At 42.8% G+C, this 27,851-nt stretch overlaps 1 protein-coding gene across 1 annotated transcript in view; it reads right to left on the reverse strand.

The window, feature by feature from the left end:
• Nucleotides 1–27,851, reverse strand: part of Specc1l (sperm antigen with calponin homology and coiled-coil domains 1 like) — a 112,567-nt gene that overhangs the window by 79,074 nt on the left and 5,642 nt on the right. The window contains exons 2-3 of the mRNA XM_028874212.2: nt 13,653–13,842; nt 3,477–3,630 (exon numbers count right to left, since the gene is read on the reverse strand). Coding sequence (XP_028730045.1) covers nt 3,477–3,630; nt 13,653–13,805 — 307 coding nt within the window. The 5' untranslated portion in view covers nt 13,806–13,842. The remainder of the gene's footprint in view (nt 1–3,476; nt 3,631–13,652; nt 13,843–27,851) is intronic.

The raw sequence follows: 27,851 nt of genomic DNA on the forward strand, positions 1-27,851 counted from the left end.
CTTTTTATACTTCCAATTTTATACATTAGGAGGATAAATTTTATGGACTATGAACTATATCTCAATAAAGCTGTTATAAAGATATAACAGGACCAGAATACTGGCTGGAATGCAATAGTCTAGGGGAAGCTCAGTTAGGATGGGCTCTAAGATCAACCAGTCAGGTGATCAACTACAGGAAACAGAGTGAAAGGAGATCACAGGGCAGCATGAAGGGAAAGCCAGCCTCAGAATACACCCAGTCCAGGCGACCTACAAGACACAGGAAAATGACACCCAAAGTAAATGCCAACGAGTTTCCAATCACAAAGGGCCACACAAACAGTAACAAGAGCTCTGCGCGGAACTACAACTTTTAGGTTTACTCCATGTACACACAGGAAAATCTCAGAGTAGGTCAAGAGGGAGGCAGAGTATTTGTGTAGCATGTGCAAGGCTCTGGGTTCAACCATTAGAACTACAATGCAGGGAGAGGAACAAATTTACAGGCATTAATTTATAGAAGACTCGTCAAAACTTTGAGGTAAATGGTATCTTCATTCCTTTCCAGTTGCAGAGCTGCTTCAGAACACACCTACAGCCCCCACACAAGTAACCATCTTCTTCCTACACCACCTCTGTAGCCTCGCTGTCCACTACAGAAAATGGCAGTTCTTTAAAAATTCACTGATTGTTTGGGCCTGGGGGTGTGCAGGCCTGCCATCCAAGCTACTTCTACTAAAGCAGTAAGATCACCAGACAGCCAACGAACTGAAGAATAAGGATGCTGCTGGGGCTGAACCATGCATATGTCCCCAGAACCGTGTATGTTAAAGCCATGACTGCTCCCTAGAATGTGACTGTATTGTAGACAGGGTAATTCAATCAGTCAATTAAATTCAGATAGAGCTGTGTCGTGGTTTGAATAATGGCAGCTCCCATAGGTTCAAATATTTAAATGCTTAGGGAGTGACACTATTTGGAAGGATTAGGAGGTGTGGCCTTGTTAGAGGAAGTGTGACCTTGTTGAAGAAAGTGTGTCACTGGGGGAGGGCTCTGAGGTTTCAAAAACCCAAGCTTGGCCCAGTGTCTCTTTCTAAATGTAGACCTCTCAGCTATTGCTCCAGCACCATGTCTGCCTGCACGCCGCCATGCTTCCCTCCCTGCATGGACTAAACCACTGAAACTGTAAGCAAGTCCCAATTTAAATGATTTCTTTTATAAGAGTTGTCATGGTCATGGTATCTCTTCACAGCAACAGAACACTGACTAAGTCAAGCTGTTAGAGTGGCCCTTATCCAGTGTGATTTGTGTCTACAAAAAGAGGAGATTAGGACAGAAGCAGAGGGACACATTGCGGGGGACACAGTGAGAAAGCAGCCAAATAGCCAAGGAGGCCTCAGGAGGAGCCGTAATGCCAATACTTTGATTTACAGACCACATTATAATAAAATGAATGTCTGTTGTGTAAACCACTCAGTCTGTGGTATTGCATTACGGTGTACTAGGAGACTAACAGACATACCAATCTGAACTAGAGTACCTAATCCTAGGAGGAAATAAATGAATCCTGAGGTCAGGTGTAACCATCAACAGGAAACCACATGTGCACACTGGATGTGCCCCTGCTCAGCTCTAGAAGTCACAAAGAGGAGGTGGCAACAGAGTATTTCATCTCAACATGCTTGCCCTATGAGCGAGGATCAAATAAAATAATGCTTATAGAAAGTAAGGATGGAATCATTCCCTCTGGTTAATCATACCACACCACCATTAAAATGAACAGTGGAGTGTGATCTGGAATGTAAGAAGAGATTGCAGAGGTTCAAAGGGGTAAGGGGACAGTCGGAACCTGGGCTAGGAAAGTCTAACACAAACAAAGGGGCTGATGGCTACCTAATGACTTAAGAGGGGTCCCTATAACGGTGGCCAATTGGCTTTTCTTTCATATGCCTTCTCATATAATGTGACATTTTCATATTTTATAATTACTTATTAGTACATATTAATTGTACAAATTAAGGGGTTTCACCACATGATCTTATATTCACTGTTAGTTTTGAAGGGTTTTTTTTCCTGTAACTATAAGAAGTAAAATATGGTAATATTCCTCCTTAAACGGTCAGATTTTCTAAGTTCATTTATTAACTTTATTCATTAGTTTTATTATAATAATTAGATTAATATTATTAATCTAAAAACAAACAGCTAAGGAGAAGGGAAGAGGGACAAATAATACTAAGATTGATAAAGCCTTAAGTAATCATATTTAATATTCACCTGAAATTATATAAGACACACTTGTGTGTGTGTGTGTGTGTGTGTGTGTGTGTGTGTGTGTGTGTGTCTTAAATGCCACTTGGGCTGACAATGTTCCCCAAAAGAACCACAAACTAACAAAAACCCCAGTACCAGAAACAAGAAAAATCCTTTTGAGTAGCTGGTCAGGGTAGTCAAGGGACTCCCAAAACTACACAGGCTACGGCTGTTGTTCTTGGTTTCTGATCAGAGGTTGAGGGGAAGCCCCTATTGCTGAAGAAATCACACACATAGTACACTAGACTCGGATGACTTAAGCTGGGTCTAACCTAAAAGCCATCTATCTCTCGCAGTCTAGCTTCCATAGTACCAGGAAGTACTATGCAAACTGCTAAGGGAGGGAAGCCATTAACAGTCCTACCCAGCTGTGACTACGATCCACACCAATACCCACCATGGCAAGCTATCCTAAAGGTGCAATAAAGTGGCACTCACATGTTGGTGGTAACCAATAGCTGTCTAGTTAGACTGAGGCCCACTCAACGGAAAGGAAATTATGCCTGGTACTAGAAATCTATTGAATTACCTAGGCCAAAGAGACTTCTACCACCACTCTGCTAGACTAGCATAATTCCTTACTTCACTCTAAATCTTATCGCTGTACCACAAGTGTGGCCATGACTCCTGATCAACAAAGCCTCTCTACAAAAATTGAAGCCATTACAGAAAATCCCAACTGGACACAATGCTAAGATCAACCAATTGTAGGGAACCCAGCTCCAACGGATACATTTACATCACAGCTCCTGCATCTGAACTCAGGGAACATCACAGCAGAGGAGGCAAAAAGACTGTAAGAACCAGGTACCAGGAAGACTGCCATAAGACTGTCTCCTCTAGAAGTAACTGCACAAACAAGACAGAAACAATAATAGCGTTATAAATAGACAGGCTAACCAGGGAGAAAAATCTCAAAGGGTCCCACTCCAGCAAACAATGACTGCTGGAAGAAAGAAAGTTAACCTCTCCAGGGTCAGCCTCCTAACTGGTTACCCAATACAAAGTGATCAGCCTTGAAACCATATACACATAAACAAGTAAAACATTCTTACACACACACACATTCTCTTATTCTCTCTCTCCCCCGCCCCCCGGAGGAGGGTGGATATGAAGGTGCCGGGCTGATTATGAGTTGGACAGCCAAAGCAGATGAGTACAGGACTGAGTAGCAGCCATACCTGTGCTAATCTTAGATTTATTCTCCACAACGGTCATGGCAGGGGCAGGTGCTGAAGGCGCTGCGGATGAACAGGTGCTCTTCTTTGCTTTGACACCATTAGTCACATTTACTCCTCCAGCCATTCCAGCTAAAAGGTCATCATTGCTCTTGGTCTGGAAGCAAAGGGAAATAAAGAGACGTTGACTAAATGAAGCAAGATTAATGTGAAGACTCAGCAAGGCTCTGGACTTTTATTATACTAATAAGACTTCCTGACATTTAATAAATAAGCAGCTCACCACTGTGCTATAGACTCAGACACAAAGTCTCTTTAGAGTTACAGGCAATCACAACATCTTCTTAAGACACTAAATCACGCACAGAAAAAAAAGATTTTATGGATGCCTGCTGTGTACCTACTTGTGCCCGATTCAGACAAAGACAGGAAGGTGTTATCCTTATTAAACTTTCATTTAGGACATGACTCATGAACAGGGATCACTTCAATGAAACTATACAGGCAACAATGAGGATAGCCGATACTGACTGCTGTAAGTTCTAGAAATTGCCACTAAGAGTCAAGTAAATCTTCAATACTTTACATGATTCTAAAAGAAACTATTTTGGAATGCAGCTTAGCTTATCTAATCCTCTAGTGTTAAATTTGCAAAAAAACCGAAAAAAATTTAAAGACCTGTGTAATACAAGTAACAAAAACTGGGACTTCATTGGGATATCAAGGGACACCAAAGATCACCACCACTAAGGTGTATTTTGTAACATTCATACTTTATAAAGATGATTAAAAATATGGGGATTTTTAAGAGAAACACACTACAGATGATGGTAATGGCTTTAAAAATATCATTTAAGGAAAAACAGTGATGAGCCCCTGTGGTGGTCTGAGTGAGAAAGGCCCCCAGCAGCTCATGTATGTGAATCCCTGGTCCCCAGTTGACAGACTGGGGAATATTAGGAGGTGTGGCCTTGTTCGAGGAGCTCTGTCACTGGGGGTGGGCTTTGAGGTTTCCAAACTATTCCCAGTTAGCTCTCTCTGCCTCACACTTACGGATCAAGATTTAAGCTCTCAACTACTGCTCCTGCATCACGACTGCCTGCCTGCTGCCACGCTCTCCACCATGATGGCCATGGACTCTAACCTTCTGAAACTGTATGTCCCAATATACTCTTGTTTTTTTTAAATATAAGTTGCCTTGGTCATGGTGTCTTACCATAGCAATAGAAAAGTGACTAAGAGAGACTCGTTTTCACTTCTTTTTTTAAACACCAGGAATTAAAAAACAGTAGAAAAGGAAAAGTACTTGTTATTACTTTAATAATTATGTATTTATGTATCTAGTGTGTGTATACATGTGTGTACACATATATGTGCCTTCTTGCACAGAGCACAGGTGGAGGTCAGAGGTCAATCTACTGGAATCTATTCTCTATTGATCCTGGGGATCAAACCCAAGTGGTCAGGCCCAGCAGCAAACGCCTTTACCCACTGAACATCTCCCAGACCAAGAAAACATGCCTTTTAATAAAAGAACTCAAAGCTTTTCTCCACGTAAGGTGAAAGTACACTTTAGCTGACTGATTTCCTACCTTTGGCTAAAGCAATGCTCCTAAAATAATCATAACGAATTCACTTCTACAAGCAAAAATGGTTCATACATGAGTAAACTCTGAAGTTTTTTCCAGTTTTCAATACCAGGGATTCCATATGGAAATGTCTGTTGTCATCATTATATATATAAAATTTAATGTGTATGGATATTTTGCCTGCATATATGGCTGTACAGCACATTTGAGATTTGTTCCCACAGAGGTCAGAAGAGGGCATTGGAGCCCCTGGACCTGGAGTTACAGATGATTGTGAGTCAGAGGTCAGAAGAGGGCAATGGATCCCCTGAAACTGGAGTTACAGATGATTGTGAGTCAACATATGAATGTTGGGTATCGTGAACCTAGGTGTCTTAACAAGGGTTTCTATTGCTGTGAAGAGACACCATGACCACAGCAACTCTTATAAAGGAAAACATTTAATTCAGGTGGCTTACACTTTCAGATGTAGTCCATTATCATTAGCAGGACATGGTGGCATGCAGGCAGACATGGTGCTGGAGAAGGAGTTAAGAGTTCTTTATCTTGATCCACAAGCAACAGGAAGTGAAATGTGTCCCACACTGGGCGTAGCTTGAGCATATATAAGACCTCAAAGCCCACCCCAGCAGTGACACACTTCCTCCAACAAGGTCACACTTCCTAACAGTGCCACTCCCTATGGGCCAAGCATTCAAACAAGGGAATCTATGGGGGCCATTCTTATTCAAACCACCACACTAGATATTCTGAAAAAGCAGTATGTCCTTTCAATCACTGAGCCATCTGATCTGCCCTTCATCAGTCAATTATTAAAGCTGTCTTACAGTAGTGCAGATAGGTAACAACATTTTATTTAAAGACTCAGAAGACTTAGGGATGAGGCTAAGAAATAGAATGCTCACCTAGCATGCTCACAGACCTGGGTTTGAACCCAAAACCAAGATAAAAAGTAAAATAGGGGACTGGAGTGATGGCTTAGTGGTGAAGAGTACTGGCAGAGGACCCAGCTTTGACTCCCAGCATCCACATGGTGGCTCAACCATCTGTAATTCCAGTTCCAGGGGACCTGATGCCTTCTTCTGGCCTCTGTGAGCACCAGACATACAAGGGGTACAGACATACATTCAAGCAAAACACTCATACTATATTTTTTAAATTAAAAACTAAAAATAGACGGAAAAGGGATCAGTTTTTCAAACATTTACAAAATTATACTCGGATAATTAAGGATTGTCATACTGTTTGACATCTAAATACATAGGATAAAGAGAACAGGGAAATGACATTAACCATGAAGACTTGTGTCTGCTAGTAAAACGCAGCTATCAACTATGGTACAAAATACCTCTAAATCTCAAGTTCTCTACCTATCCCATCAATCTTCATCCATTAGCAGTTATAAAAAAGCAACATAGTGTTGTAAGGATTCTGTCCTTAATTACGTCATCAGCCTGCAATGGCGTCCCAACCTAAAAAGCGGGTGGGCCCTCTGTGCACCCCTCTCTTTTCTTTTCCGCTCCTTCCTTCCGTCTGTCCTCTCTCTCCTTCTCTCCCCTCCCCCACCTCTCCCAATAAAGCTCTAAAAAGGTAACCATCGCCTCTGATTCTTCCGATCAGCACTCTCCTCTGCCGCCGGCATGGCCGCTGCGGGCGGCGGCCAGCCACGAGCAGCGTTCCGCTTGACCAACAAGTGTATTTTCAAATCATCTTTTATATGTTTTTTTAAAAAAAGCTATGTTCAAACTAATTTGTCTTCCCCATTATGTTAGATATGCTTTTCTTTCCTTCTCTCTCTTCCCCTGAGACAGAGTTTCTCTGTGTGGTCCTGGCTGTCCTGGAACTCCCTCTGCAGACCAGGCTAAAATATTCTCTAAGTCATGCGAAGAGGGAGATTAATCCTAGTCACGCTTCTCAGGTTACAACTTGCCTTTGGGTACTGACAAAGTCAAACACACACTGGGATACCAAATCACAAACTCTGAACTTGTAACTCAGATCACATAGTACAGAAAAGGGAAAAAAATATATCAGTGAAGCCAAAAAAGAGTCCAAAAGCAAGGGTGCAGCTCAGCAGGAGCGCTCTTATCCAGCATGTGTGAGGTCCTGGGTTGTACGCTCAGCACCACCACCATAGTATAATAAACCAGGAGTGGTGGCACACACTTTGAATCCCAGCACTCAGGAGACAGAGACAGGTGAATCTCTCTGAGTTCAAGGCCAGTCTGGTCTATGTAGCAAGTTCCAGGACAGCCAGAGCTACATGGAGAGATCTTGTCTCAAAAAACCAAAATACTAATAACCAAAAAATTCTATAAAGAAACTATATAGTAAGATAGTTGATTTATGGCTTTAAAAGTCATTCAGAAGACACAGGTTTTACAAGAAAACATGCTAGGTCAACTGTGTATTCACAAAGTAGAAAAAGAATATGAGTTTGAAGTGTTTTATACCACATTAAAAATAAAGTTTCTAACTACAACCAGAAATTCTGAAATCATGAAACAAAGACTTCGATCTACTTAAGTACATAAAAATAAAAATAAAAAAAGATAAAACTTTAGTTTAGAAAAAGTTTTAAAACCCTCATCACAGTTAAAATAAAGAAATAAATGAACAAGCAAACAAACAAATAAAAAGGAAGAGAAAGAGAAAGGAAAGAAAAGAAACCAAATAGTGAAATAACTGATACCAACCAGCCTGGCAAAAACAGAAAAAGTGTGATAATACACTCTTTCGGGAAGGACAGTGTAAATGTATGCATTGGTATATAACATAGTGTGGCACACAGCTATTAAAAAATAATCAGTTTTGTGGTATAGAGGGCTCGAGAGATGGCACACTTGACACCAAGCCTGAAGACCTGAGTTCAATTTTTGTAACCTGTATGGTGGGAAGAACTGACTCTCACAAGTTGCCCCCTGACCTGTACACATGTACACATGTACACACACACACACACACACACACACACACACACACACACACACACACCAGGAAGGGAGGGAGGGAGGGAGGGAGGGAGGGGAGAAACCAAACCCCTGGATAAAAAACTACATCTTCAACAAATGGTGCTAGGAAAACTGGATGTGTACAGGCAAATGATATTAGATTTGTATCTATTACCATGCACAAATTATATCCAAGTGGATCAAAGAACTCACTGTGAAACCCAAAACACTGAAACTGCTGGGAGTAAACAGCAGCAGTGTCTACAAGATCTGGGTGTAGGAAAGGACTCAGAGAGGACCCCATCTGTACAGGAATTCAGGTCAACAAATGACAAATATGACCTCACAAAACTAAAACAATCATGAGTGAAGAAGGAACCAGTGAGTAGGAGAAACTTTGCCAGCTCTACATGTGACAGAAGAATAAAACCCTGAGACAAAGAACTCAGAAATCAAAGAGTCGAGGAAACAATGGCAATTTAAAAAATGGGCTAAGGATCTAAACAGAAGTTCTCTGCAAGTCCAGTTCCTGGGGACCTGACGCTTCTTCCAGCCTCTGCAGGCACTGTAGGCATGTGCTATACAGACACACATGCAGGCAACACACTTTCACACACAAAATACGAGCAAACCTTTTTTTTTTTTTCCATTTATTTATTTTTTGGTTTTTCGAGACAGGGTTTCTCTGTGTAGTTATCTCGCTCTGTAGACCAGGCTGGCCTCAAACTCACAGAGATCCACCTGCCTCTGCCTCCCAAGTGCTGGGATTAAAGGCATGCGCTACCACCACCAACAAAAGCAAACCTTTTTTAAAGAGAAAAGAAATTCTCATTTGTGGTAATGAACTCTATTGTATTAGTAAATTTAATGAGCCAATACGCTAACTACTGGATTTACAGTAATATAATGCCCTGGTTTTTAATTGTACTATGGCTATAAAAGAGAATGTTTGTTTTCTTGAAAATATAAATATTCAGCAGTAAAGGATCGTTACTGTCTACAATTTACAATTAAATGGTTTAAGACAAACTCTCTGTGTGTTTGATATATATATATATATATACATATATATATATATATTAATATATATATATATTATAACACCATAGTAAAAGTTAGTATGTGGTGATTCTTAGTAAAAAATACATGGTAGAGTCAGGCATGGTAGTCTGAGGCTTTGAGACCAGCAGTCCAAAGCCTCAGTAACATAGAATACTGTCTCTAAAACAAGTAAGAAAGCACATACAAAAGGTGCTCCATCTCATTCATAAAACACATGCAAATTAACTTCCCACACAAGCCCCTACACAGCCCTGAATGGTTAAAATAAAGGAAGTAACAATGTGGCACTAAGCACCCAGGAATGCAAACTGGTATGCAGGCTTGAGAAGCAACTTAACCAGCCTATTAAAATCCAGCACAGTGGCCACACTCTGGTTAGAGGGCTAACAGAAACGAGGATGCAGGGGTCATAAAGATGTCCGTGAGAATGCTCCTAACAATATGGTCTTGAGAAGCTCCCAGTGCAGTCTGAAAGTCACTCAACAATCTGCTAGGTGAGTAAACTAAGGTCTATTAATCACATGGAGTATTAACCAGCAGCAAAGGAAGTTCTGTTGTTTACCATAATATGGATAAGGCACCCAACACACATAGTAAGAACAGCGTTTGTAGTTACGCTTGTATAAAAATCAAAACTGGCAAATGAATTTCTGGTGCTGAACACTGAGGCAGTAGTTACTTCTCGGGAGGTGCTAGCGAGGCTGCTAGCGAGGATGCTGAGAAGCAGGAATGCTGCTTCCTGCCCTGAGTGGTGGCTGCAGGGTACATCCACTGCACAAGGATTCACTAAGCTCAGTGTATACTTTGAGAGCATCTGCCAATGCATCTGCACAACGCAAAAACAAGTTCAAAACAACACTGTACCTTCCAGTTTGCCTTTTACATTAGACTACTTGTACACTCACTGCTGTTTTTCCATTTCTTCTAATTATGCTATGATTCCATAAATAGATGTACATTCCCATAAATAATTCCCTATCAATAACATCCCAAAACATGAAATTGATGAAGGAACATGTTATGGGTGAACCTTTAACAACAGATGCAAGATTCAATTAATTTGGCAAAAATATTGCAGATACAGAGAGTGAAATCTCACAAAGTATTAGATACACCTCATGGTCAAGTCTAGTCTATGTATTTTCCTAAATTTTAAGATTATTTTCCAAATTGTACATTTCAGAGGGGAACCGCCACACTGTTAACTTTTTCTTTCTCTTCCCCCGACTCACCCCCTCTACCTGTGTGCCTGTGTGCATGGATGGGCGTGTGTGTGTGTGTGTGTGTGTGTGTGTGTGTGTGTGTGTATACAAGCAGCCTATGGCAAAGCTACAACCCTGTTAACTAAGCTTTTATACTACAAAATAATAATTGCAGGAAAGTATGATCAAAATAATTACAGAGTACTATTGGTTACTTGTGTTCTGACTGAAGCTTATTAGTTCCCTCCATCGATTTTTAAAAAAACATTTCCCAATCCAAAGGGGACTCTGCTGCTTCTTCAAGTGCTATGAATAACTGAGCAGCATGCAAAGAGGAAGGTGCCAGCACTGAGGGACCACCTCGGCATGGAAAAGAAGCTTAGCTACTGACTGACAAAGAGCCGAAGCCCTAACCAGATCGGCACAACCCCTGTGTGAGAACAAGTGTGAGAAGAGCCTCCCTCCCTCCATCTCACTGCAGAGAGCGATGGCTGCTCGTCTCCTAGCACCGCAGCTCCCATCTGGAGTGACTGGAGCTCTAAGTCACAAAGATCATCCTCGGGACTCTTAACTAGAGTTGGCACCTGAAATGAGATACTAAAAAAGTTCAAGTGCTGTTTTTTTTTACCCTTACCCTATGAGAAAGGGGTCATGGGAAAACTGACCAATGACAAAAATGTATGAATGGGGTTAAGTATGTACACATGATCTCTAAATAACTAAAAACAAAACACTTCATTTATCCTGCTACTCATCAATGCTCCATTATAGTCCCAGGAATGAAGGTTGTGGGAGGCTTGTGCCAGAAGAACAGTGAACTACAGTAACTCTGAAAAACAAAATATAAATAAGTCAGAGAGGTGGCAACCCCCTTCTTTTATACAGTGCTAGAGATGGAACCCAGGGCATAACACCTGCTAGGCAAGCACTCTGCCACGGGGTTGAATTCTGAGCCTCTCAAAAGCTCTTTAATGTTTTCACTTTTTCTGCTTAGTTTAGCCTTTTCTTTCCTGACTCTTTTTCAATTTCTATTCAACAACAGTTTTCTAGCTGACCCAGTACAGGCAAAGTGTCCCCAGAGTATGACAGCTGACCCTCCCTACTACAAATCTACCCACACACTCCCCAACACAATGCACACACACTTAAACAAATCTGCTGCTGTAACAAAGCCTAGAAGAGGAACAGCTGGTGTGTGCTGGCAGAGCAGTATACCGTTTTGCTTTACAGTGGAAAAGTACTCACCCTTCAAGACCAAACTCCCAGCAACTCCAGACCCACACCTCAGCTGTGACATGCCTGCTCAGTGCATAGACCACAGTAAATCTGACACAGGGGACATAGAAGGCAGGCAGTGGTACACATCATCCAACAACAACACTTCAACCTGTTCTTCCAGTCACATAAATAACAGGTCACCTGTCACACAGGCACTCCACTCTGAAGACGGCCCAGCAACTAAGTAACCAGTTAGGTCAGAACACGCCATCTCCCTTACATGAAAGAGTGGCAGTACTACCACCAAGGAAACACTTGAGGGTGCTGAGTCAGTCTATCGGGAGTAGGGCAAAGGTCCTTCCTGGCACTGTCCCCCAGGCCACAGGATGACAACTAGCAACTCATCAAGAATATTGTAAGGAAAAGATTAGGGCCCTCCATGCCCACTGAATCAGCCCGGGTTCAGTTTTAACAACCTTGAAATACAGAACGGCATTTCCTATTAGATCTTTCAGAACACACATGGACATCCCAAGTTGTTCTTCTGAAGTGCTTTTAAAATAAGTGAATCCACAACCTAAAACCCTCTGCCTGAATAAAGGGTTGCTGGAGGTCAGACCATGCTTGGTTTCTCCTTGTCAGACTGGCAGAACCCCTCCTAGACAGAGTCTGTAGTCAGTTTCTACCCCAAACATCCCAGCACTAAAGCAAGGAAGCAGGCCAGGACGGAAATAACGTTTCAACTGGAAGGGCTGGAGAGGACCTGTGGATCCGTGTGCAACGGCATCCAACACTGCACGAGGAGTTGGGTGCGGTGGTACACACTTGTCATCTAGGCACTTGGGGGGCCGAGACAGGGGGAGTGCAGGGAGGGTGAGGCCAGACAGGCCCGCACAGCAAGCTCCTGTCTTCAAACATAACCTCGACAACAACAACAAAAGACATTTTAAAGAGAGGGGGTGGAGGGCAACGGCTGCGACTCAGCAGGTAAAGATGCGGGACACCAAGACTAACAACCTGAGTTCAAGCCCTGTGACACAAAGATGGAAGAACGACTCCCACTCCCACACTGTGGCCTGAGGGTACACATACGAATGCACACTCATGTGCACACTAGATAGATAGACAGACGGACAGATTGGCATGTAGCAACCCCTGGATAGCCCAAACCAATACACAATACCCTAAGAGTGAGAATACCTCTGGAAAACTGCTATGTTCCCAAAATCCATCCTGGGCTAAAAGATTCAAATCTAACAACAACAGCAAACCTGCTACCATCTGTCACTGACTAAGTCCTTGATCCGCGCTGTCCACTTGTATTCTATTTTAATTATGGCCACAGTCCTTTGAAGCCATGTACTCATCTCTGTCCCCAAAGTCTCTAGTCCAATCACAATTCTATACTAAAAAAGAACTTAATCCAGTCTCTAAGAAAGTCTAAAGAAAATTTAACTATGTTCTTACTGAATTAAAACCCCCAAGGCTAACTAGGACTAATACTGGATCAGCTGTTGAAGAAGCAGAGGCAGGAGGATCTCTGAGTTCAAGGCCAGCCTGGTCTACAGATAGAGTTCCAGGACAGGTAAAAACTACAAGGCTACAGAGTCAGAGAAACCCTGTCTCAAAAAACAAAAACAAGCAAACAAAGAGATTCATGCTATAAAAGTGTGTGTGACGGAACGGACACTGTCAGTTAGTCACAGGAACATGACAGCCAGGCATCCTTTAACACAGCTCGCCTGTGCTTTTCAAAGCCTTCCTGAACTAGGAGCATTATCTACTGTCCATACTGTCTGTCTCTTGGGCATCTGACATTTCACCATAGTTCAGTTGTTCCTGCTTGCATCTCATGATGACCATCTTTTCCTCCTCAAGCTCCCCGAAGGCAGACTCTACCTCCAGCTCACCTGCACACAACACCCTACATAAAGCAGGCACTTGGTTATTTTTTTCATGCAGAGCCTATTATTAGTTTCATTCATAAGGATGGACCAAAACACCAATTAAGGCCACCTTGCTGTAAGATCTCTTCCAAGACTTGTGTCCCTAGTACTTGTAGAGAGTGAACCCCAAATAATACTCCTTTAATAAATTCAGCATATTAAAATGCATGCCTAAAACCCACTGCACATTCAAATCTTGCTATGTTAATACCTTTGACAAAGATGCTGCTGTGCTGGGCTTCACAGGCTTGCCTCCCGCGGGTGCTGAAGAGCCGTTCTCGGGCTTGCTTTTCTCTACGGCTTGCGGTTTGCTCACCCCAGACACCTTAGGCACCGAGCCAACACTCCTGTTTGCCTTCTTCATTCTGGGCTGCCTCCTGGTGATGCATTTACAATCAAACCTGTGGAGGGAAACAGCATCACGTTGAAAGGAAAACTGGAAAACAGCTCTTTAGAAACCATTTCTGAAGAATTTCACCACATGATCAAAATATCTGAAAGACAGATGTCACAACAGAAAACAACGTTGAAAACCCTTAAACTCACATTATAGAAGTGTAATAGTTTACTGATTTATAATGTGCTCTAGCTCATTCAGTAGACAGACACCTTACATCTGTGGGGGCTAGTTCTATGTCGAAACCCAGCAGGGCAAACTCCAAATCCTGCAGCTCTGTGTCCAGTGTCAAAGGCTTACTTACATGGCTCTGTCCTCCCGGCTTTACTAACCACAACACACTTCCCTCTCTCGGGCAGGTTCCACTCCCTGCATTCAGTTTTCCCTGGCATGGGTCCCAAGGCTCTTGTACCTCCAACATTTTGTGGTCTCTAACACAACCCAGGTTTCACTTTCACATCTTCACAAAATGGCCTCTCAGGGCCTCCTTGCAGGGACTCTACTGCCACATGTCCAGTCCCTGCAGCTCTCCTTACCCATGGAGGAAGTTCCACAACCCCTTTACTACTCCTGTATCCTTCATGGCTCTAAAACCAGAGCCATGTGGCTGAAGCGGCCAAGTCTGACTACTTCCTTTGGATGGAACCTAGCCCCTCCTTGAACTACATTTGCATAAACGTTCCTTTGTAGCTGCTTTTTAGGTAGAGGAAATTCCTCGAACCTTTTCCTTTCACAAATCAGAGGATTAGCTGGGTGGCATCTTGTCCTGAGGGCACCACTCCCTCATTTATTCCATTTCACATCAGGCTTCTCCTTCTTTTTCAGCACATACCTTGGTTCCAACATCAAATTACCTGCGCTCTTTTTCCCCTCAAACTGTACATCACACACACACACACACACACACACACACACATATATATATAAAGAGGAAACAGGCTATATATATATATAGCCCTGTTTCCTCTTTCTCAATGTATATCTGCGTAAGAGTAATCATTAATAACCACAGGGCAGAGTCACTATTAGGCGGTCTTGAAATTTCTCTGCCAACAAAATTAGTCCAGAACTTGTCAATTTAGCCAAGGCTGCAGTGAAGTCACAGGATGCAACACAGGTCAGTGCTGCTAGAAACACTTGTGACTCTGAAAACTATAGTTGTTGTGCATCCAGAAACCTTGCACTGAGGCCCACACGGAGGTGGAACACACAGTTTAAAGAAATCATGTTCTAATCAATCTGCATCTCCCAAAGATAAGCCTGGGGCTGCTATGAAGGACAGAGTCACAGGGCATACGGGCCAGGGGTGAGGACATGGAATAGGAATCCTTCCCTGCGACTTTTCACTGCCTTAATCTAAGCTCAAAGTCTATTGCTCAAAAGTACTATTCTGACTCCACTGCACTCAGTGTCTGAGAAAGCCAGAGAGCTTGCTTGCCTTTGTGGGCTCTTCCCCCAGCAGCTCAGTACCAGGAACTTTCCAGCTCATTCCTTTCAGTTCCTGCACCATTCTGAACATACCTGTATCCCCTTTTAAATTTTTTTGTATGTGTGTGGGTGATTTGCCTACACGTATGTCTGTGCACCACTTGTGGGCTTGGTGCCAGTGGAGGCCAGAAGAGGGTGTTGGATCCCCTGGAACTGAAGTTAACGATGGTTATGAGAAACCACCTGAGTGCTGGGAATCAAATCCAGGGCCCCTTCAAAATTAGCCACTGCTCACTCATCTCTTCATCCTTGACTAGCATGCTATTATTACTTCTACAATTAAGAAAAGGAAGTTGCACTGTAAGGAATCTATGTAAGGCATCCTCATAATTTAATGTCATTCACTGTAGTTGTTTAAATGAGAACGCCCCCTACTGATTCATATTTCAGCTTGGCCCCTAGTTGGTGAAACTGTTTGGGGAAGGATTAGGAAGTGTGGCTTTCTTGGGGAAGTTGTGAAGCCCAAGACAAACCCAGTCTCTCTCTCCTCTTTTCTCTCCACCCTTCCTCTCCCTCCCTTCTACACCTGCCAACCTCCATGACTCTGGCCATGATGGTCAAGGACTCACCCTCTGTAACGGTAAGCAAGCACCCAATTAAATGCTCTCTTATAAGTTGCCTTGGTCATGGTGTCTCTTAACAGCAATAGCAAAGTAACTAAGATATTCACCTAATCACTGACAATGTTACATGGGACAAAGCAACAATCTGTGGTGTACCCAAAGAGGCCTCCTCTGGGCCTCAGACCCAATGAAGTCCAATATTCCTCTCCAGCATGAGGCATGAAGATTGCCAAGCCAGGCTATACAGATTTTCAGTTCATCCTGAGCTACATAACAAGACTCAGTCTAACATTTTTTTTTAATTTAAAAATTAGTAATAGTAAATAAGATAGAATTGGTGAGATATAGCACAACCTGACAACCTCAGAAAAGAACCAACTCCCACGTTATCCTCTGACTTTTACATGTCCTGTGGTATGTCCATATGCCATTTAAGTGTGTGTTCTCTCTCTCTCTCTCCCTCTCCCTCTCCCTCTCCCTCTCCCTCTCCCTCTCCCTCTCCCTCTCTCTCTCTCTCTCTCTCTCTCTCTGTAATAACAGTGTTTTAAAAGAAAAGTCAGGAGACCTGGGTCCAAGTTCTAGCTTTGCCATATGAGTTATGTTCCCAGGGGCAAATCACTTATCTTTATAAATTTCCTCTCTTATAAAAGAAAATAAAGTTTCGTTTAAAGACTTCTGGTACAAATAACACATGTAAACCAGTAAGAGGGAAGTCTTTACAGCCTAGTTCTAGAAGTTATTTCACCAGGGCTCAAAGGTTAAAGACATGTTGCAACATACCAACGTTAGAGAGCCATTTAGAAGCCCGACCCTCTCCAAGTATCTACCCACAAAAGATAGACCAATCCAGTTTTAGAAGTAATGCCAACGGGACTCTATGGAGTTATCTTACCTGGCACACTGCATCAAAGAGAAGCCAACCTGAATCAAGGACACTGAGTGTCTTGGAAACCAGAGGGCTCTGAAGCCCCTCCCTGGCTGGTGGGTGTCTCCAACCTAACAGTGAGGGACAGGAACCTTTCTTGACACTACAGAAACACACCCAAGCCTGCTTTCTACATCACACCCGAATGTTACTTTTTCCTTTAAACTCTAACCTCATTATAATCATTTTTCCCCTGCAAAAGAAATGTACTGATATTTTCAAGTACTGAATATAACTGCTATCATAAGATCTTCCATGCTGAGGAGGGTTTAAAAAAAAAAATCTTCCATGCTTAGTCTTAAAAACTAGTAACTATTTGAGATCAAATCTATCTAGGGACTAGTTGCTTAACTCCTGAAATTTTAGTTCCTTCGTTCATAAAATGGGGTTGGTAACAGTATGTACTTTATAAGGATGCTGAGATAATTAAATAATAAGCCTAGCATACTTGTCAGAGTAACAGCCCACAACGAAGACCAGATAGATAGAAGCTATCAAAATTTATAGAGGAACATCTTGCAAATCCCAACTATTACTAAAGCCTTATTAAAACAAAGGCAGCTGGGAATAGTGGTGGATCCTTGTAACCCAGCACTTGAGCGGCAGAGGCAGAGAAACTCAATTCAAGGTCATCTTCAGCTGCACAGCAAGCGTGAGACCAGCCTGACCATCGCAAAACAAGCAAACAAATAATTAAGTCAAAGGCAGCAACTTGGAGCTGGAAAGATGACCAGCAGGTAAGAGCACGGGCTGCTCTTCCAGAGGACCCAGGTTCAGGTTCTATTCTCAGCACCCACACGGTGGCTCACAACCATCTGTGACCACAGTCCTAGGGAACCCAGAACCCTCTTCTGGCCTCTACAAACACGAGGCACACAGGCAGTGTACAGAATACACAAAAGAAAAACACCCACACACATAAAACAAAAATATTTTTTTTAAGGCAGCAATTCAAAAGGTACTCTGTAAGAGAAACCTTTCCCCTACTCCTTCTGAGACAGTGTCTCACTTAGCTCTGGCTGGCCAGAACCCTCTATGTAATCCAGGCTGGCCTTGAATCTACCAGCCTCTGTTTCCTAAATGCTGGGATCAAAGGTGTATGTCACTATGCCTGGCTGAGACTCCTTTACAAGGAATGACTAAAGACTGTCTCACTTACTACTTACACTAAATTACACACTCTAGCATGTAGATGTCAACAAACAACACTAGCTTCTAGATCTTTCCCACTGAAAATTACAAATCAGGAACCGCTGCAGATGCATGGTAAGGAGGAGTCCGTGGGAATAGTAATCAAGAAACCTAGACTACATCCTACGTCTGGCATTCTGAAAATGGCTAACTCTGTGAGCCTTGATAATACCAGCAAGGAGTGCTCAAAACATATTTTAGGAATGTAATTGCTTATTAATTTGATTTTTATTCCTAGCATTATCCCATTAAAAAAAATCTACAAAAGGTCTTGATCCAAGCAATCTAAATATAGCTTTCTATAGTTTCTATAGTTTCACAAATTTAAAATGTAAAAATCATCTTAAAATTATGAACTAAGAACAGAGTTAAACACTGGAAAGGAATCACAGTCAAAGGAGAACTGAAGTCATGGTAGGTGCCATGGGTAAGTCAGTGTCAGATAAAAATCACACCTACAAAAACCAAACTAATTTTGAAAAGCCAATAAAAAACATTTTATTAAGTCAATCATAATGCAATAAATTCTATACTAAATTCTTCAATTTTCGAGACAGGGTTTCTCTGTGTAGCTTTGGAGTTTGTCCTGGAACTCACTCTGTACACTAGGCTAGCCTCAAACTCAAAAAGATCCATCTGCCTCTGCCTCTGCCTCCTAAGTGCTGGGATTAAAGGCGTGAGATTTATTGTTTTTTTCCCCTCTATTTTATGTGTATGGGTGTTTTGCCTGCATGTATGACTGAGCACCACATGCATAGTGCCCTCAGAAGCCAGAAGAGGGCATTAGATACCCTGGGACTAGAGTTACAGACATTGTGAGTCATCATATGGGTGCTAGGAATGGAAACTGGGTCTTCTAGAAGAGCAGCCAGTGATCTTAACAGCAGAGCCATCTTTCCAGCCCTTATTAATTTATTTTATGTGTATGAATGTTTTGCCTGTATGCATGCAAGGGCATCACATGCTTGCAATGTTCACGGAAACCAGAAGGCATTAAATCCTCTAGAACTGGAATTGCAGACTCCACTATGAAACACAATGTGGGTGAACCCAGGTCCTCTCCAAGAGCAGCAGGTATTCTTAACTACTAAACCAATCCTCCAGCCCACCACTGGGTTGTTTCTCTCCCACCTGCCTGTTCCCAAATACTCAGCAGCTGCTTCTCAAATAATTGACTCAGAGGCTTAATATAAATTATAAATGCTTGGTCAATAACTGAGGCTTATTACTAACAAGCTCTTACATTAAATTAACCCATAATTCTTATCTATGTTTAGCCACATGACTTGGTACCTTTTCTCAGTACAACATTCTCATCTTGCTTCCTCTGCATCTGGCTGGCGAGTCCTGACTCCACCCTTCTCCTTCCCATTATCTTTAGTTTGGTCTCCCTGCCTATACTTCCTGCCTGGCTACTGGCCAATCAGCATTTGATTAAATCAATTCGAGTGTCAAATCTTTACAGTGTACAAGAGGATTATTCCGCAGCACACCACACAAACAACTATTACAGTTACGAATTATACCAAATACTCAGACAATACATTAAAAATAACCACTTTAAAAGCAAATGTGGAGCTGGACGATGGTCTAAAATTGGGGCAATTATTGCTAACATGTATGCATTTAACATGGGAACTGCCAATTATGCAAATAACCTTCATAGTGAGAGTATCTTCCCCTCACAGCTCCCTCCTTCCTACTAGGCCACATAGTGAAGAGAGTCTGGAGGTAAAGGCACGGGAGAAAGGCACACTCATTGCTGTGCCCAAACGGCCCTTCAGTCAATGTCAGGTGACTCAATGTCAATGACAGCAAGCAGAGCCAAGCTAGCACCAGTGAAGGATGTGTCCAAATCAGACTGCAGCTGGATCAAGTCTAAGTGGGAAAGAAAGGCTAGAGAATTCTCAAAAGGTTCACAGCCAGCAAGATACTTGGTTGGTTTTGTTACTGTCACTTAAAAACGACAGCAAATAAATAACTGATAAGGTGAGCCCCACGCTGTACAAGTACTAGTACATTTAAGCCCCACAATCACTCTCGGGGCTGGAGAGGAGGAAGACACGAGGCTAGAGAACGTGACAATTGGTCGACCCAGAGTCAGCTCTTTCCATTAAACCACAACTAAGCAGATGCTAGAAGAAATGAGTTAGTCTTCCAAGACCATTCAACACAACTCTATTTTATTGCTTTAGCACAGAAAAGTTCACTGAAATATAATAAACAAGTAGAAACTGTGGGACCCAAGCAGCAGCTTGGCTACACGGCTGACATGACAGGATCCATGAAAACCAGCTAAAAAGCAGGCCTGAGTTTCAGTTTACTGGCAGGCAGCACCCAGATCCAGGAAAAGCCATAAGCTGACATCACCCAGCGAGGGCCAGCATCTAAGGGGAGGTACCTGACAATCCAAACATTGCAATGTTAGATAAGATTAGATAAGATCTCCAGATGCCTGAGCCTAGGACACACCTATTCCCCTTTTGCCAAGGTACCCCTAGACAAATATCAGCAAATCAGGGTACTGAACCCTGGAAACCCTCTCACCCCCAACCTCTACTATAATAAAAACCCTATCCCGCCCAAGCCCGGGGCTCTCTGCTCTCACCACTGCATCAGACAGATGGAGAGACCAAGCTTGAGCTTGAAATAAAGGCTCTTTGCTTTTACATAAGGGATTCGGTCTCCATGGTGGTCTTGGGGGTAGGGGTGGGGGCTTCCTGAGATTTGGGCATAGCAGAAACAACCTGAATTTTCCAAACCTGCAACTACATACTCTTCTCCTATTACTGCTTTTAAAAGTGTAACAGACGCCATTAAATAAATATCCTTTTAACTACGTGGAGGGCCAAAATAATTTCACCAATAATGGCTGGCAGAGTGGCTGGTTTAATGTAGGAGAAACAGACTTGAGCTTAAGGTGCTGGAGGAATCCCAAACAGTGGCTTTGAAACTGTACATCAATTATGCATACATTTCTCCCACGGGACTCTCCTAGAATGCAGACAGGAAGCAAACAGCATGTGTCAGAGGCACCACTCAGCAACTATACGAAAACTATAACCAGACAGTTGAGAAACAGAAAATCAAAGCTATGATCTGAAGAGCCAATCCATGCAGTCAGAATTAAAGCCTAACTCTTAACGAGTCAGGTCACTTAGTCACTCCACTACAGCTGTGACCTGTCATAAGGTATCAATAACTCACTCTACAATTACTCATAGCTCAGTAGCAGGAGAAAGATCTAAGAATCTAAAACAGCGTAAGCTGAGTATGTTAGAAAGCAAAACAGCACAGAATCTGAGGACCACATTAAACAAAGTGTGTGAACTAACAAGGGGCAGCTGTACATGTGACATGATAAACTCTTTCCCCAACACGGCGAGTGAGGCAACTCTCCTTTGTTTTAAGCTCACGTCTAATTCCTTCTCTTGCCCTACGGTCCTAGAAACATGCCCAGCTCCCCTTCCACCACTCAGAGAGAGGCCTGGGGAGCTCTGGCGGGCAACCGTCACTGCTGCCCCTCACCACCACAGCACAACCTCCACCTGTGGGTCACTTCTGATTCTTACCTTTTCTTTGACGTCCTGGCGTCCACCTGTCCATCCCTTTCTCTTCTCAGAGTATTCACTCCACCTTCCTTGACTCACTCCACTGGCCTTTGAACACAATTCTCGGATGAACACAGATCTCTTGTCTTTCTGAACTATTGCTTTTTTAAGATGGGGTAATGGTACTGTGGCTGTTTTCTTTAGTAGACTACTAATTAATTAGAAAATAACAAAAACATCTCTAAGAAGTTCTCAAACACTGCTAAACCATCAGAGTCAAAGCAGAAATCAAATGGGGAATTAGCCAGGAACAGTGGTGGACGCCTCAGGGCCCAGCAGCTCTAAAGGCTGCAGAAGATGGCTTGAGCCCAGGAGTTCAAGGTCAGCTTGGCAACATAAGCCCTCCACATTAAAATTATAGTAAGAAGAAAAGAAGGGAGGGAGGGAGGGAGGGAGGGAGGGAGGGAGGGGGAGAGAGAGGGAGGGAAGGAGGGAGGGAAGGAGGGAAGGAAGGAAGGAAGGAAGGAAGGAAGGAAGGAAGGAAGGAAGGAAGGAAGGGCAATGGGGCATGAGAATATACTTTTAATTGAATAAAAATAACATGACATAAAAATGTGTGGGAATATTAAAGCAATATTTGAGGAGGGAAATTTCAATATAACACACTAGAAAAAGAAGACTCAAAGCAATACTTCAGCTGCTTCTTCAAGAAATGAGAAAAAGACAAGGGGCCAGCAAGATGGCTCACTGGATAAAGGTATTTGCTGCCAATCCTGATGACTGAGTTCAATTCCAGGGACCCACAGGGTGGAGGGAGCAAACTGACATCTACAAAGCCACACACGTTCTCTTTCTCTCTCCTCTGTATCACACACACACACACACACACACACACACACACACACACACACACACTACATAAATCAATTTAATTCAAAAATTTTAAAGAAAATCAAAGTAAGCAAAACAAAGAAGGGCTAAACGTGTAAAGCCAATGGGTACAACACCTAAGATTCTCTTTAAGTCAACAAGTTCAAAAGTTTAGATGAAACAAATCCCTTGAAACACAGAATACAAAAGCTCATTAAAGAAGAGATGGCCTCAGGGCACAAAGTAGATAACCTGAATGGCCAGTACTTATGGGAGAAGTCCAATTTATAGTTAAGATTTGCCTACCTGGGAACACTTCCTACATTTCATAGAATTCTGTTTCCAATTCTAGAATGAAATACAGTGACAACTGAAATCAGAAGGAAACACTTCACTGACCTGAGCATTGCGGCACACACTTGTAATACCAGCACTAGGGAGCTTGAGGCAGAGGATGATTTTGAAGCCACCTGGGGCTACACAGCCAACACAGTGAGACCTCTTTTCAAAACCGAAACTAGGAAGGGGGGATGTGATGGTAAGGATAAGCACAGAAGAGAGATTTGCATGCCAAAAAGGAGACTGGATGCAGAAGTAGAGCAACTGCTCACATCGAGTTCAAAGTTGGCAGGGAAAGTTCTATTCATGCATAGGGTCCAATAATCTCACTTCCACACCCCACCTTCTGGACAGATCGCGCAGCACTGCCCATAAGGCTTTGCAGGCGCTGGCCGTGCCACAGATCTCCCAGGCTGGAGCCTTGTGCCTGCTTCTCTCATGCGCTCTACAGTGCTGGAGCCTGCACAGCATCCTAATTCCACAATTCAATAGTGTCATATGGAAGGCTCTGTGGTAGACAGACTCTGTAAGATTCCTGTCTAAGCCCCTTGGGCTGCCTGACACATCCTTTAAGCAAAGGAGGCTGCACAGCCCCTTGGCCCCCAGCCCACAGCCCGTGCCCTGTGCTCATCATCTGTAATTAGCACTAAGGCTTACAGATTCCACTTTCAGAGTGGCAGCCTGAAGTACGTGGACCTACATGTGTCACAGTTGGGGCAAAGGGACACTATGCTGGAACACACTGCACTGTGACTCAGGGAGCAAAGTCCAGGGGTATCACACCACAACCAACGACATCCCACAGTGTCTCCCTGGCAAACACAACCCTCAAAGACTTAAAGTCTCTCGGATGTCATCAGGATCTTTCTCCCAATTTCTTCACAAATATAATCTACTTCCTTCAATCTGTATAAATTGTTTTAGCGAATGTTTCCTTGGTCACATCTTGAGTATTATCTCTCTAACACACTTTTAAATTTAATTTTTCGGGGGGGGGGTTGTTTGCACTGTTTGGTTTGTGGGTTTGTTTGCTGAGATGGGGTTCTACTCTGCAGCCCAAGCTAGTCTGGAACTTACTACATAGCTCACAAATGGCCTTGAACTCACAGGAATCTTCCTGCCTCAGCCTCCCAAGTGCTGCCATCAGACCAGTGAGCCACCACACCTGGCTTTGTCTTAATTCTTTGGGAGAGTATCACTATGTAACCATGTGCATGCTGGGATTCTAAACATGCACCACTACATCAGCTCCAGGCCTCTGTAAATGGCTAGTCTCTACGTTTTCCAAACCTTGCTATTCTACTTCTGTTGTTAATCTAATCCATCTTCATCATTTCTCGTCTGTAGGCAATCCCCAGCCAGGTCACCCTGCACCTCAACCACTCATCTGCCACTATTCTCAGGTTCTGCATTCCATTAAGGTCTTTGTAGCTGGGAACCACAGTGCCTTCGCTAGGGTTTCCAGTACCTAGTCCTTAGCTCCACCCGAGACCTCATTAGAATGGTCTTTCTTGTGCAATTCCGATGACAGCCATTTAACCAATCCCTAACATCCAGGCTCTTCTATAGCTCCGTGCCTGTGATGTTCCATTCACAGAAATGTACATTTTCCTCTAGACTGCTCCTTTAAACCCATCTGGCCTCCACTCAGTTCCCAAACTGCATATGCATTGTCAGGTATTTGTAATAGGAAAGGCCCGACTTCTCGGTATCAACTGTCTACAGCTCGTTTGTTCTGAGCTGATCTAGTAGGAAACCTTAGCCTGGGTGAATAGAATTTGGTTGGCACACAGAAGTGGAGAAGTCTAGAACAGGGGCCGCATCTGGCGAGGCCTCCCTGTGGATCACCTGTGATAGATGGTGAGGCGGGCAATGTGAGAGAGAGAGAAAGAGAGACAGAGACAGACAGAGACAGACAGAGACAGAGAGAGGGGGGCTTGAACGCATAGCCTCAAGCCTTTTACAACTGTCATCTAATCCATTTGTGGGGTGAACGCCTCAAGACTCAAGCACTGCCTAGCCTCACCTCACACTGCAGCATTGGGGACTGAGTTTCCACAGCAGTCTTCTTTGGGAACACATTCAAATCACCATGTTCTTCGAGAAAACTACAACGTAGTTCCCAGTTCACTTTGTCAGGTTAGCTTGTTGGCAAAAGCATTATCAAAAAAAAAAAAAAAAAAGGAAAAAATTACAGAGAAAAAGACACTCTACTAATTAATATTTCTTCAGGAAGTGAATGTATACATTCTAAACAAAATTTCAGAAAACTAGAACTTGAGGGTATTGTAGGAGTATTTGCCTAGCATGTATGAGGCCCTGGGTTTGAGTCCTCCTAGCATCACAAAAGAAAAAGAAAACCTGTAAAATTTAATCCAACAATCCAAAACAAAGATTTTTATATCAAAAATGAGTATCAGGGCCAGGCCAGGTGGCCCACGCCTTTGCCAGCACTCAGGAAGCAGAGGCAGGTGGATCTCTGAGTTCAAGGACAGGCAGAACTACACAGAGAAACCCTGTCTTGAAAACAAACAAAGCTGAGTGTATCAGGGCCAGTGATTTCCAGAGAGCCCGCTTGCTGGGTTAAGGAACTCTCCACCAAACCTGATGATCTGAACCAACTCCTCCTACAAGTTGTCCTCTGGCACAGTGTGCTGTGGCGTGTATAACACACACACACACACACACACACACATACACACACATACACACATATTCACATATACGCACATACACATAAACCTCACATATACATATACACATACATACACACACCAATAAATAAATAATTTTGTTGTTGTTTTTCGAAACAGGGTTTCACTGGATAGCCCTGACTCTTCTGGAACTCACTCTGTACTCCAGGCTGGCTCAAACTCACAGAGACCCACCTGCCTCTGCCTCCCGAGTGCTGGGAAAGGTGTGTGCCACCACTGCCTGGCTTTTTAAAATGTATTTTCTTTGGTTGAATAAATAATTTTTAAGAAGAACAAATGTCAGTCGGGCGGTGGTGGTACACGACTTTAATCCCAGCACTCGGGAGGCAGAGCCAGGTGGATCTCTGTGAGTTCGAGGCCAGCCTGGTCTACAGAGAGATCCAGGACAAGCACTAAAACAAGATCTCCGAGAACAAGACTGGTGTGCAAGAATCAACTACATCTCCACCCACAGCAATGAACAGCTGCAAACTAACACTTTTAACTATTTCTATGAGAAAGCCAAGTCCAGACCATCACAAACTCAGATTATGCTACTGAAGGACTGGAGAGTAAATCTAGACCATTTCACAGTAGGAAACGCTGTCAAGTCTTACCTTTTACCGAAGCCCAGTTACTCTCCTTCACATACTGTTTAAGGCTATTCTGAACTACACTGAGAGGTGGTTAGCAGTTATGATGACTAAAACATTGACTGCCTGGTCTTTCATGAAGGATGCCTGTTGGTGGCCACTCTACAATATGCCTTTCCCTCCCTTGGCTAACTCTTTCCCCCAACAAAGGGATGTTCACGTCACAGCTATTCCTAAAAGTTCAAAATGCTGGGGCTGGAGAGATGGCTTAGCAGTTAAGAGCTCCACTGGCTGCTCTTCCAGAGGTCCTGAGTTCAATTCCCAGCAACCACATGGTGGCTCACAACCAGCCGTAATGAGATCTGGTGCCCTCTTCTGGCCTGCAGGGATACATGAAGACAGAACACTGTATACATAATAATAATAATAATAATAATAATAATAATAATAATTAAAAAAAGCTCAAAATGCCTTTCCTCCCCCTTCTTAATGTCACCTATTGTCAGGGTCTCATGTAGAACCCCAGTCCTCTGGAAGGACAAGTGCTCTTTACCACGCAGCCATCTCTGCAGGCCCAGATTTTACTTCTGAATTGAGTTATTTATTTTAAGACAGTCTCATGCAGCCCAGATTGTCCTTAAACTCACTACAGCTGAGGACGCCTTTCATCACCTGATCCTCCTGCCTCTACCTCCCGAGTGTTGGGATTACATTGTGCACACCACAATGACAAATCTGGGATCACATTCATTTGAAGGCTTTCAACATATATATACACCTGTTAATAAATTTTGATCCCCTACCATCTTTTTGCTTGTTTTACTTTTCTCTACAGCTTTTTTTTAGCAGTATGCTTTCATAGCTATAGTTATATGTGTGTATGCATGCATGTGTGTGCTTTTTTTTTTTTTTTGTATGTTTATAACAGTATGCTTTTCTGGAGGATAAGCACTGAGCAGACTACCATGAATTGTAGTAAGAACTTTATGAACATCAAAGTCCTCTGTATTTGCTATGGATCAAAGCTGCCCTAATATCCTACCCCCCTTCAATTCTTTAAGCCTGATTTACTTATTTTTGTGATGCTGGGGATTGAACCCAGGACCTTGTACACGCTAGGCAAGTACTCTACCACTAAGCTTCATCTGAAGCTTAAGTTTTCTTAAAACCATACTTTATAAAGTGTAATATAATTTACACATTAAATAACATTGTAATAAAATAATTTGACAGCTTTGAACAGAATGAAAAAAAAAAAAAAACAGAAAAATTTCCAGTTACCGAACCCCTCCCTCCAGAACTACAACAACAAAAAGTTGTTCATTTTTTTCTAAGTGGGCCAATGAGACAAATGTACTCAGCAACTAATCACATCATATTGTGCTAATCAATGGGATGAAAAGGAAAGCCCAATTTTCATAATCACTGCCTCAAAAGAATAACACATACCAGATTCGTTTGGAACAAAATGATTATTGCTATTTTAATATACAGAAAGTTGGATTCATATTTCCACCTACACACACACACACACACACACACACTCACGCAAGACCACCTATGACAGAGTTAAAACTAGAAAATAGTTTCAAGTCCTCCCTCATGACTTGTGTCCTTTTGCCTGCTTTCTTCATCACCTAATAGTCTCCTTACCTTTTGGATTTAGTCCACACTTACCCCTGTTTATACACACATACACGAACACATATGTAGACCGGGACCTACGTATGAGGGGGAACATATGGTTTGATTTGTCGGAGTTTGGGTCACCTCACTTAATATGCTTCCCAGGTTCATCCA

This window comes from Peromyscus leucopus, chromosome 16_21 (assembly GCF_004664715.2).
Source record: "Peromyscus leucopus breed LL Stock chromosome 16_21, UCI_PerLeu_2.1, whole genome shotgun sequence".
Classification (NCBI taxonomy): Eukaryota; Metazoa; Chordata; class Mammalia; order Rodentia; family Cricetidae; genus Peromyscus; species Peromyscus leucopus.